This window comes from Tympanuchus pallidicinctus, unplaced genomic scaffold (assembly GCF_026119805.1).
Source record: "Tympanuchus pallidicinctus isolate F22 unplaced genomic scaffold, pur_lepc_1.0 scaffold4, whole genome shotgun sequence".
Lineage (NCBI taxonomy): Eukaryota > Metazoa > Chordata > Aves > Galliformes > Phasianidae > Tympanuchus > Tympanuchus pallidicinctus.
The window spans coordinates 13108759-13121541 of NW_026294758.1; the positions used below are offsets into that span (position 1 = coordinate 13108759).

At 41.3% G+C, this 12783-nt stretch overlaps 1 protein-coding gene across 2 annotated transcripts in view; it reads right to left on the bottom strand.

Moving 5' to 3' along the window:
- HAPLN1 (hyaluronan and proteoglycan link protein 1) overlaps positions 1–12783 on the bottom strand; it is a 68055-nt gene that overhangs the window by 34606 nt on the left and 20666 nt on the right. For both annotated transcript variants that reach the window (XM_052700541.1, XM_052700540.1), the window contains exon 2: positions 1877–2002. In XM_052700541.1, the coding sequence (XP_052556501.1) occupies positions 1877–1982 (106 nt within the window). In that variant the 5' untranslated portion in view covers positions 1983–2002. The remainder of the gene's footprint in view (positions 1–1876; positions 2003–12783) is intronic.

Sequence of the window (12783 nt, forward strand, 5' to 3'; positions counted from 1 at the left end):
CTCAAGAGATCCCTTTCTGTTCAGCGTACTTAAGATTACAGAACATTTTTCTGCACCTTTCGTCATTCCAAAGCATTGCAATGCATGCAGTCCGGAAAGAGTTTAGATTAGGATCTCTTGGATTTCACCTACTGAACATTACAGACCTTACTGTAATATCAAATACCCTTTGTTTTGAATCTGCAACATGTGTTCCACAGATTTTCCTGATTTGCAGCTTATTTCCAGGTGTAGATCAGTGTGCGTATTAATGAGCACTGGGCAGTGTGGAGTCTCAAGTCAGATTGTGATTCCGCAATACAGAGAGGATTGAAATACAGTTAGTAGTGAAATATCAAGTTCTGAACAGCTTAATTCCTTTTGGTCTGTGTTTCAGAGCATAAAATCAGCTGATGAGTAGTGCTCATAACAGAGTTTGATTTTAATGTAGCTTTCTTTGAAGGCAAACACTCTTGAGGCTCAGAAAAGTTGAGCTTTCATGGATAGGGATAATAGCCCATCTTGAAATTTTCTGCATCTGTAAACTATTTAATACTTACAGCCTGCAGGGTACACACCCTGAAGGACTAGCACTAAGAAACATGTATGACTTGAAAATTAAACTAAAACTGCTGGCTAAGCAAGTTTGAGAGACATAGATTAAGGAAAATTATTTGGTTTAATTATTTTCAACAATTTATTCTTCCAAAAATTTCAGATAAAATTTCCAAAATTTTAGAGATTAAAAATAAAAACGAAACAAAACCTGCATTCTTCATGGAAAGACAAACAGCATATTTATTAGACATAGGTGGCAAATTTGAAGTTTACCCTGGGGAACATTCATGATCTCATAGTGGTGATATCTCTTCCTTTTGACGTACACATTATTTGACCTTCGTGTTGTGAGCTTCCTTAGGGTAAAAACAGCAATCTTTTATTCTTGATCTGACCTTGACAGCCTGTTTTAATAAGTGCTGAGTGCCTTTGACTTCTGTGACTTTCCAGGGAACTTCTAAACGTTCAGGTTTTCTTAGTATCTGCTCTAACTTGATAATCTATATTTACATAGAAGCTCAAATAAAACTGTCTGCCAGCTGTTGTGAGAAAGGAATCAAATTTGGGAGTGGGGAAGTTGTGCCATGTTTCTTAATTTTGCAGTATTAATTTCACCCTCAGTGAACATACAGATGAAGGCAGGAAAATTCCTGCTAGATCTGCATGTCCCTCCTGCATAAATCTCTGTGCTTTTCTTACACAGGATGGCCTTCAGTGACTGAAGCTGAGACTGAGAAAACAGCTGCATTGTACTGCAGACTCAAATCCTGCTACAGTTACAAGCTGTAGGATTCAAGCATGAACTAAGCAGGATTACACAGAAGGGCACTATATAATACTTGGTGTGAATTAAAGGTATGAAGAAAGACACATTTCTTTCTGGGTAAGCTACTTTTATTTTTCCTGATGTTTAAATTTCCCGGTTATGATCTCAGATGTGCTAAACCTTTTAGAAAAATAAACAGCAAAAATTTTCTATGAAGTATTGTACATGACAGTCTTCTTAAAATCAAGCATATTCCACAGAAATGTAAAGATATTTCAGCCCATTTGCAGGTATTACTTTAGGGTGCATGCTTTGTTTCCTTATCTTAAAGCAGGCTGTTCTTAACTCACTAGTTTTTCCAAGGTTGAGATTAAGTGCTATAAAACAGTGTAACTTTTTTTTTTTTTTTTTAAACTTTTCTCACGAGTAATACTAAACCAGAAAATAAAGGGTCTGGTCTGGTTAAAACAGTAGCAGTATTTTAAAAACATGCAGCAAAATAAAAATAAAAGATCACTAAGCATATCATTCTGTCTCCCCAAGACACAGGTATTTTCTAATATATTTCCTTACCTTGGATGTGAATAATCCTCTCATGCTCTAGGCTTGAGTTGTCAGGATGAGGTTCTGCCCAGCAGACAGAAATGAGCACCAGAAAGAGTAGACTCGTCATCTTCATAGTCACAAGTATCTTGTTCACTGTATGGGCATCACATAACAGAAAGACTCGTCAATTTTTTGAGCCCTTTATGGAATTGCTCTGCACAACTTGTTACAGCAATGGTCTTTAAAGGGATCTGGAACATATTTTGCCCACTGAGATGAGAGTGTAACAGTAGGAAGAAATTCTTTAGGCATGAAGGTTGGACCCTTTTATCGTGGACTTCCATTAATTGAAACTTGCAATAGAAAAAGCTATGCAAAAATGCAGCATGAAAGAATAAAAGCATTCACACACAGCCATAATACAAATTCCTTGCAAGACCCTATGTAAGCTACAGCAGTGTTTCAAAAAACATCCTAGTGCACTTTTGCATTTCCAGACTCACTCCAGATCTGGTCAACAAATACAGTAAAAACAACTAGAGCCGTCATTAAGTCTGTATTTGTGGTATATTATGCAAGCTGCTGGTGAAAGGTTTTTAAGGCAAAAAACGTCTCCTTGTTGGTTCTGGCATTTCAGACAAGGCTGCAAGTTAACTTAGCAGAAAGGGTGGCAAGTTTGCTTAAGCCAAGCAATAAAAATGGCAGATTATGTCTGCAGCTGATTAGAAAGGTCTATTTTATTCTGAATCCACTTACCACGTTAAGAGATGTCTAAAAACACAACAAAACCATGCACAAAGTAGGTTACAGTTGTATATGCTACCACTGCAGCTGCCCTGATTGATTTTTCATTCATTTCTACCTAGAGTGCTGACGCACTAACTCAGTGTGCCAGGTAGGGTCTCTGCAGTCAGCAGAGCTGAGCGCTGCAGGGAAATTCTCTGCCAGGCTCTGAGTAGTAATTAGGCAAATGAAGACCTGAAATAGAAAAGGAGGCATAAAATACGAGAAGTTTTGTATAGAGGGCTCAGGCTTATCTGTGTTTTATAGCTATAATTTTAATTACCCTGTTTCTTGAAATAAAAGATAGATATTTCCCAACTTCACTTTTCAAGACTAGGATTTTTTTTTCAGTCTTCAACTAGAGACAGCATTATTCATAGGCTTTCTCTCTAGTGCAGGAAGAAGTGTAATCTTTTTTTCCTGTGTCTTTCTCAGAGCTAGAAACACATCAGAGCTGCAGGGTGCTCTTGGTCAGAACCTGGGTCACCAGCTGAGCTTTCCAAGCAGCCCCTGTCTCTAAGCAGACTCAGGCACCTATATACCTCAAATCTAGATATCAGAACTATCAACAAAAATACAGAAATGCTATTGCCTTCTTTCATAGCAGCACATGCATGTTACTTGCCTGCCCTTCCATTCCTCCAAGCGAGTTCAGGTGAGAGCTCAAAACCTGTTCAGCATCCCTCACTGCAGACTGCCCAAAGGTAGGACAAGTGACAGCTGCATGCTGCTTTCCAGGTGGTCCATGCTCTGTGACTCCACGCTCTGTGGCCACTCCCTCTTTCCTGGAAAGCCTGGCAGCCTGATGACCTCCATTTCGGAGAGCAAGGGCAGATGTGGCTCCCCCTAGAGCACATCAGCCTGAGCCTGAGAAGACTACGGGGGTCACATGCGGAAAGTGGAGTGAAAATACACTGTTCTTTCCTTATTCCCAGAAATAAATATCCGAGGCGTATTTACTCTGAGAGGGAAAAATGCTGCCTGTCTGGAGTATTTTTATCTACTTATTTTTGTCTGCTAGCAAACAACACACAATTCTCATTGGTTGAGAGTTTTGTTGATTTAGAAAGTCTGGATAACAATGAGGCTTTGATTTTAAAGATCCCACGCAAAGCCCGTGGGGGTGTACCCACCACAATCTGTGCCTTGAAGATGCAAAAGCTATGAGACTCCTCAGGGACTCCGCAGACCTGCTCGTGTCTCAGCCACTCGTCATTAGAGCTTTGCACAAACCTCCTGACACAAACCTGCTCTTTTCTCTGTCAACGGTGAAACAAAACAGCTGCATTAGCCAGACGACTAGGAGCACTACTCCACTGGGAGACAGCATTCCCATCTCCCCCAGTCTGTGCAAGCACAGGGATTAGAGTTCAATGTTGGAACAAAGAAGCTTTACCTTCTGAGTACACAAGCGGAGCACCCCACACATGGCCTCCCTCCTTTGTCAAGGTCACATTAATGTCATGGAGAAAAATCCTCCCCTTAGCAACTATTCCTGTGGGGCGATGGCCATCAGAAGAAAAGTGTTATGCACTGAGCTGCCATGCACAAAGATGTTTGGAGATATTTGATTTCCTTCAAATAGAGGCAAACCTTACTCTGTGCTCACCAATTCTGTAACCATGTCATACAAGCAGGATGAAAGGTAAACTGATAATGGATTGATTCATTCTTTATTTTCTTCAATTTATGGATATAGATCATAGAATCATAGAATAGCTTGGGTTACAAAAAACGTAAAAGTTCATCAAGTCCAACCACAGCCTAACCATACTACCCTAACAACCCTCCACTAAATTATGTCCTTGAGCACCACATCCAAACAGTTTTAAAACACATTCAGGGATGGTGACTCAGCCACCTCCCTCAGGAGCCTATTCCAGTGCTTAACAACCCTTTCTGTAAGGAAGTTTTTCCTGATGTCCAACCTAAACCTCCCCTGGCACAAGTTGAGGCCATTTCCCCTCATCCTGCCACCTGTCACCAGTGAGAAGAGACCAACCTGCTCTCGCTGTAAGCACCTTTCGGATATTAGAAGAGAGCAATAAGGTCTCCTTTCAGCCTGCTCTTCCCCAGACTACACAGCCCAGTTCCTTCAGTCTCTCCTTGTAGGGCATATTCTGCAGGCCCATCACAAGCCTTGTTGCCCTTCTTTAGACCTGCTCCAGCCACGGATATGGTGCAAGATCAACTTCTGGTTAGAGGTAGGCACATTTTTTGGAGGGATATACCTAAAATGTTAGTACCTTAGCTATTTGAATAGATAAAAGTTTACAGCGGCTGCGCTTCTGCTTCTCACCAACACTTCAGACAAAAATGGCAACCTGAAGTGTTCACTGAATGTGCAGAAGCACATACAAAGCCAATATGCACACAATTTCTTTGACTTTGGTCAAGCTGATCTGCACTGCTCACGTATGTCTCTCTTGAAATGATGGAACAGAGTCATACAATCACAGAATAGTTGAGTTAGAAGGAACCTTAAGGCCTGCCCAGTTCCACTCCCCCCTGACGCTGGCTAGTTGCTGCCCATCAGCTCAGGCTGCCCAAGGAGCCATCCAATCTGGCCCTGAGCACCTCAGGGATGGGATGTCCACAGCTTCACTGGGCAGCTCGTGCCAGGGCTTCACTGCCCTCTCTCTAAAGAATTTCTTCTTTAATCTAAATCCCCATTACATTTTTTTTTTTTAATTAGTTTAAAACCATCCTCGTCCTGTCACCACCAAATCATGTTAAAAGTTGGTCTTCGTCTTCTGTCTGAATTGTCTCAGAGTGCAAAAAAACCCCCAAACAGCCAGACCTGCAAGACTGCATAATGAGTGAGCAAATGCTCAGCTCATCTTTTGGAAGATGTATCCATTGCGTATCTCCACTTCAGACACCCAACAATCTGTACTTGCTGATCACGGGCGAACACACTTCTAGCTGGGCAGGATTCTCCGTAGCATTGAATTCCATTAAGCATGGCAGCCCCTTCTTTGCCACCTGCAATGGGTGCCTGCAGTCAGGAACGTGCTGCTTCGGGACACTGTCCTCATGTGATGGCAGCTGTGGCACGGAGCCAGCACAGTACACAACGACACCACCAGGTAAGGCGTACGGCCCCTGGATTGGGTACGTTACCCAAAAATTCTCAGAAGAAATCTTCATCCTCAGCTACAGGCAAAATAATAGCAGCCAGATTCAATTTCAGCCTAAGAAGACCCCGGGGGAAAATGATAGGTGTGGACAAATGCTTTTGCATTTGTCACGGGGTTATCCTCAGATATCAGTCCGTGACAGGGGGCACCGGCCCGGGAAGAAGAGAGAGAAAAAACCGCTTACCAACGGTTTGCCGCGATCCGGCCGGCCCCGGGCCACGTGCGCTCCGGGAGAGGGGGAAGGGCAGAGAGCTAGCCGATGGTTTTAGCGAGGAGAAAACACAGCGGCAACGGTCTGAGGAGGAGCGGTAATTTACTGAGTCTAACTAAATCAAACAAAACGACAGAGACGAGAATGGTCAAAATGCCAGTCAAGCCACGGCACTGCGAGCCAGAGCACTGCTCTTCTCCGCGGCGCACTGAGACGGCCGAGCCGGGGCCAGAGGGAGAGACGCTCGGGTCCAGTCCGGAGCTCCCACCCAGCGTCTCTTCCCCCCAGGTTCTCAGGGGATGCCGCCTTCTCACCTCCCATCAGGATACTCAAAGAGTCCGCAAAAGACAGTAAATGGAACCAGAACATCGTTAACTCCCACTGGTCAACGTGATGTTCTGATGTGGAATGCTGACAACAAAAAAATCACAAAACTGCAACAGCATTGAAATTAATAAAATCTTGGCTGGCAGCCAGTGAGTTATCAGTAAAAACTGGTAATGATTAGTCATATTCAAGAAGTTTTCAATGGTTTCAATTACTGCATGTTATAGAATTAGCTATCTCCCTAAACAGGGATACAAAGAGATTGCAAGTAGTTTATAAGAGAGGATCTGAACGCTCGGGTAAGTAGTCAGCTTTAAATTTCTCTAAACCTGTTCATTCTTAGACACAATTTAAAACTCTGATATTAACCACCATTTTGTTATACTTAACCATAATTCATCAATCACTGGAAAATTAAAAGCTGATAAAGCACTAATATTTATATTTTAATATAATATTCTGCAAATCAAAAAGATGCCTTCAGAAAGCATCTCACTGAAGAACAGCAACAAATGCAGACCATGTCACATACCAATTTCATTTTTTAATAAAAAAACTTCTTCCTTCTTTACTACTGCAGCTGCTTTCAAGATAGTTTTCTAACATTGGAGCATCCACTGTGTGAGGCTAAAGGTTCACTTCACTCACTATGCCACAAGAAGCGTGCTGCAGCAACATGTTCTGCTAGCTGCTCACATATGTAGCTTCACAGTGCAAGGAGGGCTTAGGAGGAGAGGAACTTAACAGGAGTTACCTTGTACAAGGAGGAAATGAGGCACTAGTGCACAAGGACAGACAGAAAACCAAACTCTTAGGGCTGGATAGTGAAAAATGGGCCTTCTTCATTAAAGGCTCTGTCTTTCTATAGATTTTCCTCTATTTAATACAGCAACACCCAACAAGGAAACGTACATGTAATCAGTGACACCTAAAATAGCTAACAGAATTAGTAAAATCCATTTAAACAATCCAGTGTTGAAATAAATAGGCCCAAATCAGTGGAGTACTCACATCTGTGCACAAACCTACTGCAAAATATAAGCCATAATAGGTCCCCTCTTTGTGGAGATCTGTTCCATCTGGCAGTTGTTGCTAACCACTATAAAAGTACCTTTTAATGAAATAAAATGCATGTATTTTCAGGGAAAGTGTGTCAAGCTTCATGAACGGAAAACTTCTTATTTCTAAGAATGATGAAGGATGAAGAGAAATCTAGACATACTCACACACTCTCCTGCATAGCTTTTCCTAAAAACAGGAAGATTGGTATCTCAGTGTAGCTGATGAGGTTTAAGACTACTTAAGATGACCAGCTCAAGTATCCTGAAGCTCATGTCTTCCATGCACATATCAACACCTATATTTAGGCAGCTGAGTTGAGCCATAAGAATGAGATTCAGTTCCATCCTGTGGACACATAAATCAGTATGTCTATATATAAAATGTTTACAATTTAATTAGGAGTCCAAGCAACTATTCTGGTCTGTTTAGGTACAGGTGAGACAGTAACAAGATACAGATGCATATTCGTTCAACCTAAGATGCAGCTCTCAGGAATAAGGCGCCCAAAGTGTGGCTGTGTCTCAGAGGCTCCTTACAAGAGAGACGAGTCCAATTTCTTTTGCTCTAGACAGCTTCCCACTTGGCACAGTAAAGAACACTTAATATTCAGTACTCATCTCCCTGTTGACTGCACAAGGAGTGTTGGTATTCTGACTCATCCTGGTAGCACTGACATACTTCTTTTTAGATGTAGATTTCCTAGTACTAGAAGTGGGCATCTAAAGAAGGCAAAGGCAGCATCAGCCTTTCTCTTGAAGTGCACCTAGCTTCTTATAAGTAGTCAAAGTCTTGAAAGATCTTCCATTCTAAAAGGCTGCAGAGTACTTGGTCTCTGCTACAGATTTGAGACCTCAACTAGAAAAGTCAAATTAAAATCCACTTCTTGCCCTGAAATGGCCCTACTCTATTTTGTCTCAATTCCAGTTTTCATTATTTTACTGACTATAAAGTTTCTCCATGGACAAAAAGCCCCACAGGCTGATAGAATGAAGACAAGATGGATTCAGTAGACTGCTCTCCAATTTAAGCTGCTCACACAAATGAAATTTCACCGATGCAATGGCAAAAAGAAGCAACAGTCAATGGCATGAGAACGATAACAACCATACGGTCTATTATCATGACTTAGAGCAAGATTTCCTCGACCTCCTCCCATACTACTTCATTAGTTAAAGCAATCTGGAAATACATTAAACTGTATAAGTAGGGGCCATCTAAAGTGCCAGACGGTCAATGTCTAGATAACAAGTTGTCATAGTACTATCTTAACCATAGGCAGAGTATTTCAGTGGAAAAAGCAGCATGACCATTCAAAGACATCTGAAATCCCCTGGAGTCTGTTAATTCCCTAGGAAGAATGCTGATAAATGCTTGCAAGGAGAAAGAGAATATCTTTGCAGTCTTTGAAGTGTCTCTCATGTATTAGAAATGAAATGTGTTCCAGAGACACAGGATAACAGTGGTAACAATACTTCGGACATTATTCATAGCATACTCAAGGTCGCGCAGTCTGGCCTTAAGAAGTTAGAAAATTTGGTATTCTAGCCTTGATGCAGGAATGGATAAGGCAAATGCGCCACAGCAAACAGCTGTCATTTATGGAATTCAGATCATTCACTATGAGTAGACTTCTTTAGTGTTCTTTACAATGGAGTATATTAAAATGTCTTGAGTTCAGGATCTTGGATGTTTTCACTTCAAATATGTTTTTTGATAACATAGTGTAACACTATAGAAAAGGAATTCTGCTTTTTCCTTTGTTAAGTGATCACTTGTTTGCAATCTCCACATGACAGTAGTTTTCAAAGAACGTATGCAATCTAGCTAAATGCAGCTGGCTCTCCACCTAGATTAATCACAGAATCATAGAATCATTAACGTTGGAAAAGACCTCTAAGATCAGCTGGTCCATCCATCTACCTACCTCCAATATTGTGCATTAAACCATGTGCCTAACTACCACATCTACCCTTTTCTTAAACTCTTCCAGGGACAAGGAGACCACCACTTCCCTGAGCAACCTATTCCAGTGCCTCACCACTTTTTCTGAGAAGAAATTCTCCCTAATATCCTGAATATTGTAAACCTGAATTATTCCTGAATAATTTGAACCTACAGAGTCTGTCAGAATATGGGGTTATTTTAATTTTCTGGATAAAAAAAGCTAGGTTTTTTTTGTTTGTTTTTGTGTGTGTGTGTGTGAACAGGCATTCAAGTAAATGGATGTTGTGGAGTTAAGCTACTTATCATTAGATTAGGACATTTGAACAGGGAGGCTTTGGGACTAGTTCCCACTGGTCATGTGCACGGTATCATACATCACAGCAGCAGTACTAATCACTAATCACTAAACCTAAACACTAAGGTCTGCCAGATGCAGGACTCGGGATAACAAAAAGCACATTACCTAAAGTACTAGGTTAACTTCATTGTTTTCTGTGGTGAATGCTTGCTCATCCATCCTACAACTCATGCCACATTTTCCCTGAGACTGCTCTTGTGCTCTCAGCCTCCTCAAAACTGCTGGTATTTTAAAGCAGACCTAGGAGACTTATTGGAAATTCCCAAGCTTTTTTTAGTCTCCACCAAGTACAGGTGTAAACAACATAGAAAAACTACTTTTTGATATTAAAAGAAAACAAACCTCAAGCTTCATATAAGAAATTTCCTTTCTTGCAAATATAGCAAAAAGGAATGAATTTAAGAGAAGCTTAGAAAAAGCACACGATCATCCTACTCGTAATTCGTGTCTTGGAGACAGAAGCTTCCTAGACTCACTCACACTTCTTTATAAATCACTCAAGATGAATTATCTGATCACACCTTATAATTTAGGATTCAACTTTTTGCTTAGGAAGTATTATGAAAGTTACTGGAATGGTAAAGCTAGGAATCAGACCATGATAATTATAATACCTTGAGATAGGCAGGTAGGTGAGATTCCATCTGTTTTATCTGTGGGATGTACATCTGTATTCTGATTATCCCACAGTTAATTTGATGAAGTTCACATTCTGTTTCCCCAGCTAATCTGACTGTCCCAGCCACATTGAAATTAAAAATATTAGTGGTGCCTTCATATCCTTGAAGAATCCTGCTATATTAGAGAACAGATGCAATGCCAGACTAATGAGCACAGGCCCAGTGCCAGCCTGCTGTATGGAATTACCAGCAGCACACCATTTCTGGCAAGGATCCTGGTGCAAAGCATAAAGTGGCCCCTTCTCCATCTGACTGTGAGTACTTGGTCCTGTCCCCCCGCTTTCCTGTGGTCCAAAAATCATGCTGTCTGCACTTGGAGTCCTTCAGAATGTCTTTAACAAGCCATCCACTTTTCTAGATAAATAGTAAGAGTGATACAGCACACTGCATGCTTTTTTCATTGCTGTTATATGTTGCTTGAAAAAGTATCCACCAAATCACTGCTTCTAAGAAGATGATTTAATTTTACAACAGTACTGTTTCCATCAAACATCTGCTTCTAACTGCAAGGACTCTCATGTTTCCTTTGGATATTCAGTCACAAAGGCATAGAAGTGGGTGCAGCCAGATCAAACACATATGGGGATCAGTTGTAAAAGCACGATTCTTTCAACATTTATTTAATTGAATTAATCAGCAACCAATGGCAAAACATTCTCTCTGCAGAGATCAGTAATTCTATGGAGGATGAAGGTCTAGAGGCTAGGGCAGAAGTTCAAGCTCTGGGGAGCAGGAGTTCATCTTTGCTCCCTCCAGCCCTCTGGAAAGGCACCGAGTGGCACGGAGGTGGTGGGGGAGCTAGCGATCCTTTGCTCTTCCACTCTGTCACAGCATTCTGCTGCTCAGGGGGCACTGTGGAAGACAGTCTAGTGACATTCAGAGGGACCCTCACACTTCACTGTCATATATATGACACTGTCATATAGTGACATATCTAGAGCAGAAAAGGACTTCTTCATAACCATTTCCAGACACTGTACACTGTCACATTCTTTAACATCAAATGATAGCTTACCACAGACATATAAACACACAAATGTGCAGATGTCTGTCTATACCAAGCTTCCTGCTGCTTTCTTAAGTATTTTTACATTGCAGGGTCTTAAGAATATTGAGAAATGCTGGAAAAGCTCGAATCAAATATTTAGTTAACTTCCTAATGGTTAAATTCAGTGGAAAACAAGCAATGATCATTTTCAAGCTTGTGGATGTTTGTGGTACAATATCTAAATAATGGCAACGCTTTCAATCCTCACTGCTAACCAGTGTTGCTTCATTATTATATATTATTATTATATATAAAAAGTGTCTACTTTTTGGGAATATCACAAGTTCACATTATGATCTGAAAGTTGCTCTTTGAGTCAAAAATTGCAGTTACTTTTTTAAAAAAATTCCCTTTGCTATTTTACAGCAGTGACAACAGAGACTTGCACAGACATCTTTTGTCAATCAGGTGTCAGATGCCAAAAATTAGTGAATATTCAAAGCTCCAGACTGTCTGTCTAACCCTTGCAGATACTGCCGAACAGTGACTGCAAATCTGCACTTCAAATTAAGTAAGCTTATGGCAGCCCTAGAAAAAAATGAGATAAGTTTACTGGAGTGGAAAAAGCATAATCATTTGATAAATCTAGAAATTCTGCTACAAGCACAACCAGGACTGAAGCTGGTTACATAGGGCATTTCACTTAGTGGCACAAGTGGATGCCCACCAATATAATCCATAAGAGACACTGTTCTAGGTGGTCTTTTCAAGGGCTGTGATTGACACTGTTGGTTTTGGCAATGGAGTGCAGAGTGAGCTGGAGCAAGCACTTTGTAGCAACATATCCCTGGCAATTTCCTCCTTAATTGCAAGCCACTGGCAATGCCTTAATACAGGGCACAGTGAGACAAGCGTTTATTGGGGTGAGCAAAGAAAAGGGAAACCTACTTTATGGAGGAGGCTAAAGGAGCTTGTCCTTGTCGGCCTGGCAAAACACAGCTGAGTAAAGTTATAATTGCTGCCTATAAATATATCAGGTAAAATGCCAGAGAAGAAAAAGAACATGATTTCAGCTGTAATTTAGGAACAGAATGCGTGGGGCCATAAATAAGTTCAAACTGGAAAATAAATAATTTTATGCTTTATAAAATTTTCATGGTCTTCCCAAAGACCTTCCTATCTCAGAGGCGAGGCAAGAAACACGGCTAGCTTTAAGGTGGAATTGCTGTGCTCTGTGAGGACTCTGCTCAGTGTCGTGAGGCCCTGGCACAGCTGCCCAGAGAGCTGTGGGTGCCCCATCCCTGGAGATGCTCAGGGCTGGGTTGGATGGGCAGCCTCAGCTGGGTGGGGGCAACCAGCCCATGGTACGGGGTGGGAACTGAGTAAACTCTAAGGTCCCTTCCAACCCCAGCCATTCTGTGATTCTACGACTCCCTGGGAT